Below are 8,635 nucleotides of genomic sequence, written 5' to 3'. Positions count from 1 at the left end.
TTTTTTTTTGTAGTTTAAAAGTGGTACTGTAAGAAAGAGAGCTTTCCCATACAGATGAGATTCAGGGCTATCATCTGGCACGTGTCATTTGGGAAACACTTCACTTGGAATGGGTTGGCCATTGAGAACAGCCAGCATATTTGCTATTGCTTCTTCTGCCATCATATGGAGAGCTTGGACTGTCGCAGTTCCAATGTGAGGGGTTATGATGATGTTGTTTAATTTTAATAAAGGATGATCTCTGTAAGAAACAGAAAGAACAGAATGTGTTACATGGGGGATTTACTGTGCAGCTATCCCATGCTAGTTGTCAACAACTGAACCTCAGGGAAGAGCAATGACGTGTTGAGATAAAAGGGCCACATGCACAGAAGCAGCAGGTCGAGGGAGGTGATTCTGCCCCTCTACTCCGCTCTCGTAAGGCCCCACCTGGAGTGCTGTGTCCAGTTCTGGAGCCCCCAACATAAGAGAGACATGGACCAGTTAGAACAAGTCCAGAGAAGGGCCACCAGGATGATCCGAGGGCTGGAGCACCTCTCCTATGAAGACAGGCTGAGAGAGTTGGGGCTGTTCAGCCTGGAGAAGGCTCCGGGGAGATCTTATAGCAGCCTCCCAGTACCTGAAGGGGCTACAAGAAAGCTGGGGAAGGACTTTTCATAAGGGCAGTTAATGACAAAACAAGGGGAAATGGGTTTAAGCTGAAAGAGGGGAGGTTTAGATGAGATATTAGGAAGAAGTTCTTCACTGTGAGGGTGGTCAGACACTGGCCCAGGTTGCCCAGAGAAGCTGTGGCTGCTCCTCCCTGGAGGTGTTTAAGGCCAGGCTGGATGAGGTTTTGAGCAACCTGGTCTAGTGGAAGGTGTCCCTGCTGATGGCAGGGGGGTTGGAACTGGATGAGCTTTAAGGTCCCTTCCAATCCTAACCATTCTATGATTCTATGAAAGCTGTGGGAAGCCTGCTTACCCATTTCTTCCTCCTCTCTATGGGTCTCATTGCCTTGCCTGTTAGTTAGGCTGGCAAAGAACTATCAGATGTGGGAAAGGCAAATAGTTCATCATTTACTTATGATCGTGTGAGACAGGCTGAGGTTTTGCCCTTAAATGGTGAGAGACTCCCCATGGAGATCAAGATTATGAGCACACTTTTGCACACTGTTTAAAACATTTCAGATTAATAGAATGAAAAATAGGTTTCTTTACCTTGGCAGAGGCTCAGGGTATGTCACATCCAGAGCAGCAGCCCTAACAGTCTTATTCTGGAGAGCTTCTACCAATGCATCTTGATCAATAACTGCACCTGCATTGAAAGGAAATCTTACGGTGATGAGTTAACGAACACATTTTTACCTGGGATTTTGGGAAAGGTCTCAAGGGTTTAGTGAGAAAAATCACAGGATCTTCATCTTCTTAGGTAGAATGTCTTTCTAACAACCATTAACCAAACAAAACAGAGAATTCCTCTATTAATCTTTAATTAGAGGATTATGGTCCACTGCATAAGGCTTTTCTGGTGTGACCGGTTTCAGTCTCTTCCTAATTTTGACACTGACTTTCTGTATTATTATAGACAAATCTTGCAATATCTTCAAGCTTTCCACTCTTATATTTCTGCTTTGTTTACTGAAACTATAATCTCTCTCACATGCTTGTTCAGTGCCAAAGGATCTGTAATCCCATGTGAGGTTTCTTTTCTGCATAGCTGTTCCAAATGAAACTTATGTTTTCCCTTGTGCTCTGGTCCTCATCGCTGATGATAAACCTTTCAGTTATTTCCACTAAAAAAGCTGTCTTTAGGATAAGGCTAAAAAGAACAGAACATTTGCTGAACATCCCTAAATTCCACAGGAGCTTTGAACACAAAGCACCTGATTTATGACAAGTCATTCATTTGTAGATGGCCAGCTGCTTCATGACTCAAAACGACAGAGGAATATTGCAGGCTGAGGCTGGAGGGGAGAATGTCACCAGAATCAGACAAGACAGAACCTTAACCGCGGAGCCACAAGCAGTGCTTTTACATTGTCCTACCTCGGCTGATGTTTATAAGAGTAGCTGTGGGTTTCATCAGCCCCAGCTCCTTTTTCCCAATCAGTTTGTGTGTCTCAGGAGTCAGGTTCACAACCAACATAACAAAGTCAGATTGCTGCAACAAGTCTTCCATCTTCTCACAGTAGTGGGCACCAACTGCCTCTTCCTCCTCCTTTCTTCTGAAAAAAAACACAATTAAAAATGCACACACCCCCAAAACTGACACAACTATTTCAAACTGGCTTTAACAGGAGACATCTGGAACAGCACAGAGACCGAGAGGTTGGAGGCCAAGGTAAAGGAGAAGACATTGATAGGTACAGATGGTGGAAGGGAGGTGGGAAGGACGTGGGCCAGAAGGAGAAAGAGTCTAGAGGAGAGGCGGGACACTGAAGGAGCGATGTACGCGTGAAAGCACAGCAATAGGTGATATCAGGGGCAGTGAAAGAGTAAACCCTGAGAAATTAAAAGACTTTTTATAGATCCCTTAGTTGCTTGAAAGATTTATAGATCCCTTAGTTGCTTGCTTAATTAGATTTAGAACCTTGGAGTGGGTGCTTATCACTGAGCTGTTTGCTTGCTTAAATCATTAAACTTACATCTGTCTCTTCTCAGCCCCTGAGAAGATGATGGCTTTGGGACCTTTGCAGATATTCCCCCACAATGTTGTCAGGGGTGTCTAAGCTCAGGGAAGAACATATAGATAAGAGCTAATGACTGAACATTCTTCAAGGATGCATGAGTGAGGCATCGCTGAGCAAGGCTGAAGAGGAAATCCATCAGCAGACATCGTGATAAAGCCGACTGAAGACCACCGACTCATTTTACTGTGCAAGTGTGAAGGACATTTACATATGCTAAATAGCAATGAATATGCATGTATTAGGTCAATATAATGTGTGCTAAAACAAAGACACACACACACCTTGGAGGAGCGATCTCCATGTGTGTCCAGCGCTGCAATAAAGAATACCTGCTTTCTAAAACTCCAAAACGAGTCTTAAGAGAGTTTCTCTGATGGTTTTCTCGGTATCCACAGGAGGCTGGGGACACTCAGGGCCCACTCTTCTCTCCTGCCTCTCTGCCTGTAGAGTCCCTCCTTGCCCGACATGTGAGTTAGGACTTGGGGTGGAAAAGGAATGAAAGGGAAGTAAAGCCTGAAAGAAACAGAACTCTAAACTAAGAGAAGTTAAGACCCTTGTCATTGGTGCTGGTGCAGTGAGTGATCTGGCTGGGCTGAGGAGCGGGGTGACTGGCTGGGTGGACCAGGGATGCTGCCAGAAACCTGAAGAAGAGTCTGGCAGGAGAGGGGACACACCGAGGGCACAAGGCCTGGTTTGTTTGGACAACATCTTCAGAAAGGTTACATGGCCCTTGTTCCAAACTGCTTGTAGCTACCCAGGGCAGAGCAAGCGCAGGTGAGGGGGAGCTGCTTCCCAAGGGGAGTGGTAGGGAGCCAAAGCGAGGAAGTGCCTGGTGCTGCCACATGCTGCTTCCAACTGCCATGAGTGCTGAAGAAAACGAGGGACACAGAACAGAGCAGTGGTTCCTGTCACTGCCCCCCTGACTAACTACAGGCAGAAACCAGTTGTTTTTACCTCCGGTTCCTGTTATGGTACAGGATCCTCATGTTGAAGGCTCTGGCTCTCTGAGCCACTTTGTACCCAATGCTGCCCATCCCGATGATCCCAAGCGTCGCTCTGGTTACTTCCACTCCCAGCCAGTCAACAGCAAAATACTTTGTGTCTGGAGAAACCGCAATCTGGCAGCCTGAATGTAAACACACACTCAATGGGTACAAACCGACCACAAAACGTAGGTCTGGGGGAAAGAAAAAGTTTCCCATCATCACAGGAGTGGGGCTCTGGAGCACCCCTGTCCTGGTTTATAGCTGGAACAGAGCTGGGTTTCTTTTTCAGTAGTTAGAACAGAGCTGTGTTTTGCTTTTCAGCCTGGGACTTGTTATGAGAGAGACACTGAGAACACACCAGTGTTTGTATTTGTGTCACTGGAAGTGAAGGACTTTGTGTTCTGTTAGTCCACAAGCACAAGATCTAAGGGGGTGAGGAATATTTAAATTAATAAGCTAAACTGACAGTTAGATATGCCAATGGAATATTCCATATCATATCCCATCATGTCCACTATATTAGTGAGGGTCTCTTCCTCTCTTGCTCTCTCTGGCTTTCCCTCGGGCTCTGGCTCTCCCAGGATTGCGGTTTCGGTTCGGGATTGTCGCTCCTCCGGGATCGTTATCTGGGAACGGGCCGGGCTTGGTCAGTGGGTGCTGAGCAGTTGCACTGGGTATCACTCATTTGTATATTTTATTACTGTTATCATTATCACTACTATTCTAATATTAGGGTTTTTTAAAGTTTTCTTTTATTTCTATTATTAAACTGTTCTTATCTCACCCTACAAGCCTCCTTGTCCTTGCCCCCCAATCCTCTCCCCTATCCCCTGGGCGTGGGGGGACAGTGGCTGTGTCGGCTGCTGGCCAAGGGCCAGCCCAGTGGAACTATCACACCCCTTACAAAAAAGTCTTGCTAATTTTGACTAGTTTATAGAAGGGACTGGATGGTGCCATTCTGTGAAGCCAGGGCTGGAGCCAAGAACACAGCGGGGCTCCAAGGTGAGGTGCTGTGGCTGGAGTACTTTCTTGGAAGTTCAAAAGTAGCTTCTTTGACACTTACTACCCTGCAAGCATTGACTTCACTTTTTTTTAGCTGGGGTAAATCTCACCATTTCTCTCCTGGATCACAACCCAAAGCAGCCCCACTGCTTGAGCGGGGGTGAAGGTTGCAAATTCCAGCTGAGTCAGGGATCTTTAGGAGCTTTTTCTACAAAGAACTTGAGGTCCAGCACGATGCAATAGTGAGAAAACATCACAGTGAAATAGCTGTTTCATGCTCAGGGGTGGAGCAGCAGTGTCAGAAAGACTGAGTCCCCAAAGACAGAGACAACTTCTTGTGATAGTCTGTACTGACACCTTCCTTCCCCTGAAAGGCATTGTGCAGCAAAGGCATGGGGCTGGGGAAAGGACCTGCCCTGAAGGACACAAACAAACATTGGCCATACAGTTTGGAATAACTTTGTCAAAAGGATTAGCAGCTATTTCAATAATAATGCTGATGCTCTTCTGGAAATACAACCCATTGGTTTAGACAAACTCTTCACAAAAGCAGGAAAAAAAATGAGGAGTTCTACAAATGCTCAGGCTGAGAGAGTTGGGGCTGTTCAGCCTGGAGAAGAGAAGGCTCCGCGGAGATCTTATAGCGGCCTCCAAGTATCTGATGGGGCTCCAGGAAGGCTGGGGAGGGACTTTTTATAAGGGCAGATAATGACAGAACAAGAGGAAATGGCTCTAAACTAGAAGAGGGGAGATGGAGATGAGATCTGAGGAAGAAATTCTTTGCTGTGTGGGTGGTAAGACACTGGCCCAGGTTGCCCAGAGAAGCTGTGGCTGCTCCTCCCTGGAAGTGTTGAAGGCCAGGTTGGATGAGGCTTTGAGCAACCTGGTCTAGTGGAAGGTGTCCCTGCTGATGGCAGGGGGGTTGGAACTGGATGAGCTTTAAGGTCCCTTCCAACCCAGACCATTCCATGATTCTATGATTCTATACTAATTACTGCTCTAGAGATGGGGACATGGCCATTAATGCTTTGTACCTTGCTACACTTGTTCCAAGGGGAAATGGAGAAGTGGTGGCATTTGATTTGGACACATTTTTATTTCAGTTTCTACAGCAATAAACAACCTACCCAGTGAACAGCCAGAGGAAAATTAAGCCCCAAACATTGTTCCAAACAAGTAACTTTAAAGTGCATAACTTAGACAGAGGCCTTACTGTCGTCACCATTGCCTTAAAAAAGAAGCAGGACATTGGAAAAGCAGAGGCCTCTGAAAATGGAGCCCTCAGAAGATTTTTTTCCCCATAAAAGCATCCCAAATATTGATTTGGACAGATGATCTATATCATAGTAAAAGTAAAACTTTACCTTCCACGAGTCTCCTGGCAGAGGCCAGCATCAAGGCCATTCCTATGTCTGCTGTGGAGTCCGCCACGGCATGCGGGGTGTTGGTCACTTTTACGCCAAAGTTAGAAATCATTTTCAAGTCTAAATGATCAACTCCAACCCCAGAGTTGCCAATTACTTTTAAATTGGGCAGGCTTTCTAGAAGCTCCTGGTCAATAGTTGGCCTGCACTCAAACACGAAAACAGATTGGATTTTTTTGCTCATTTCTTTTTTGTTTTCAAGAAATTCTTTCATGGTGATAAGGCGAAAGTGTTTCTTTAAAAGCGCTGCAAGGTTTTCTAGCACACCATGACTTCCTCCTATATCCAGAATCAAAACACCTGGCAACTCTTCTTCTGCCATGATCTGCAATGGGGGGGAATAGAATAAATATTTCTATGGTTAGGAGAACACCCTTAAAGGAGAGAAGCCGTAGTGATAATTTAAACTCACATCTGTAAAACAGGAAACTGATGGAACTGAATGCTGCTTTTAATGATACAGAATAAATCCACAGTCACTTGGTACTAGCGTGGTGCGTTAGACAACTTCCCAGTATTCTCACTAAGTGCTGATTTAGACCGTAAAACCAAGGATTATGCACACCCTTAGGTCTAAATCCAGTCCTACAAGGTGTTCTCAAATAGCTTCACTTCAGTCCTGAATCAACATTGATTTCATACAAATCTGGTAGCTTCTCAACCTTATTCACAAATTCATTTCTATATGCAGTGGTATGAAACAGAGGCCACTAGAAAGTTCCTCAAGGTTTCTTGCCTATTGATTATGGTGGGTGAAGCTGCAGGTAGCGTAGGGAGGCACTGGGGCTCTGACGGGTCTGACAAACATCTGGCAGGAATGGTTTAGGTCCAACAAATTTGCAGGATGAAGGGCCATCCTTGGACTCGAGAAGAAACTTCTTTACAGTGAGGGTGACAGAGCCCTGGGACAGGCTGCCCAGGGAGGGTGTGGAGTCTCCTTCTCTGGAGACATTCAACACCCACCTGGACGCCTTCCTGTGTGATCTCATCTGGGTGTTCCTGCTCTGGCAGGGGGATTGGACTGGATGATCTTTTGAGGTCCCTTCCAATCCCTGACATTCTGTGATTGCATGTAATTAATCTTTTCATTAGTGGGGACAAGCTGAGTCAGCCACGATTTCAGCCATGTTTGATGTGCACGTGAACCGTTAACAGCCTGCAGCTTTGGCTGAAGAACTGAGGTTCTGCTAGTACCAGGTACAATCTTAAACAATTCTATTGATAGCAGTGAACTAAAAGCACTTAAAGGAACCTTGCAGAGGAAAGGGGGCTCTCCAGATACTAACCTTGGTCTGAGGAGCACTTATTGTTGGTCCTCCAGCACTACCTGGGCATGACTTGTACCTCTCTCTGGAATCCACGCTTCTCCTGTGACAGCGATGTCCATGAGAAGCAATAGCTGGATGAATAAATTTATAAGCCAAACGTGGCTGGCCAGACATCAAGGAAATTGGTTTTAACAGACTGCATGTTTTGCTCCTGAACATAATTATTCAGGTATCAGATGTCTTCTGCAGTGTGCTAAATGTAACGCCTGTTAAGGATATGACAATTTTGGTTTTGGACTCGTAGTAGCAGCATCACTCTCTTATTTTTTATTTTTTTAAGCTGTCTCTCCTCACATTTTCTATTTACATAAGATTATCTGCTCCCATGCATGTATACATCTATATTTGTATGTAACACATTGATATAACGTATGTTTACTAAGTTCTGGTCCTCACATTGCAGAGAAAACTTTGAAAATACGACTCAGATTGAGACAAGCGGGCAAATAAAAAGGATTACGTTTAAGTATTAACTTCAGTGCTAACTGAAGCTGGCCTTATTTACTTTGTGGAGCTGGACTCACTGCTCGCAGATTTGCTGACTGGCACAGCTGTATCACTTTGGACACAGACAAATCACAGCAAAATAAAACTATGTCATTTTTCCTAGCTCTGTTCTAAGTTCAAGTTAACAGCTGGTGTTATGCAGAGTAAACTCCTCCCACTAACTTCTCCATAGAAGAAAATTAATTACCCAAATAACAACCAAAGAATTAACCAGGGCTGGTTTCCTTATGATGATGTTTCTTTCACCGCTCGGTCCCACCGCAGCAGGAGGAACCAGCAGGTCCTGGTTCCAGCTCCTGGTTCTGGCTCTCGGTTCTGGCTCCTGCCCCCACGGCTGCCCTGGCTTGGCTGTGGCTCCGCTCCGCTGGCGATGGGGCCCTTCCTCTCCCCTCACGCTCCCGGCACTTAATTCTCTAGAAAGGAGATACCACAAAACCGAGGATTTTGGCTGCTTTTGGAGAGCTCCGCAGTTCTGGGGTGAAGGGCTTTGGTCCAAATTCACACTGCAGTTCCAGGGCTGTTCCCCACGGCTCAAACTTGGGTGGATTTTAATAGGGGAAAATATGCTTTTCTCCCTGGCTGCTGCAAGACAAGCTTCTAATGAGTGCACGGTGTGGAATGATACACAGGCCTTTCGGGAAACAAAAAAATCAGCCTGGGATGCCCTGTCTCAGTGGCCAGCTTGACTCACAGAATCCCAGAGTGGTGGGGGTTGGA

At 45.7% G+C, this 8,635-nt stretch overlaps 1 protein-coding gene across 1 annotated transcript; it reads right to left on the bottom strand.

The window, feature by feature from the left end:
- LOC104527858 (probable 2-ketogluconate reductase) lies at positions 1–7,570 on the bottom strand. Its single transcript, XM_010171682.2, has 6 exons — positions 7,370–7,570; positions 6,024–6,408; positions 3,626–3,797; positions 2,028–2,206; positions 1,200–1,296; positions 1–241 (listed from the first exon to the last, which is right to left on the bottom strand). The coding sequence occupies exons 1-6, from the start codon at positions 7,568–7,570 to the stop codon at positions 85–87; spliced, it is 1,191 nt and encodes a 396-aa protein (XP_010169984.2). The 3' UTR covers positions 1–84.
- Between the last annotated feature and the right edge of the window lie 1,065 nt (positions 7,571–8,635).

Source organism: Antrostomus carolinensis, unplaced genomic scaffold (assembly GCF_000700745.2).
Source record: "Antrostomus carolinensis isolate BGI_N321 unplaced genomic scaffold, ASM70074v2 scaffold11757, whole genome shotgun sequence".
Lineage (NCBI taxonomy): Eukaryota > Metazoa > Chordata > Aves > Caprimulgiformes > Caprimulgidae > Antrostomus > Antrostomus carolinensis.
The sequence above is the reverse complement of the archived record's forward strand: the minus strand, read 5'-3'. Positions and strand labels throughout refer to the sequence as shown.

What these genes read in the sequence shown, in the direction of transcription:
- LOC104527858 (XM_010171682.2), bottom strand. Translation starts at nt 7,570, where the DNA reads ATGTTCAGGAGCAAAACATGCAGTCTGTTAAAACCAATTTCCTTGATG. An exon ending in TACCATAACAGGAACCGGAG is followed by an intron (nt 2,207 to 3,625) that starts GTAAAAACAACT and finishes GTTTTTTTTCAG; the next exon opens with AAGAAAGGAGGAGGAAGAGG. An exon ending in TCTTATAAACATCAGCCGAG is followed by an intron (nt 1,297 to 2,027) that starts GTAGGACAATGT and finishes CTTTCAATGCAG; the next exon opens with GTGCAGTTATTGATCAAGAT.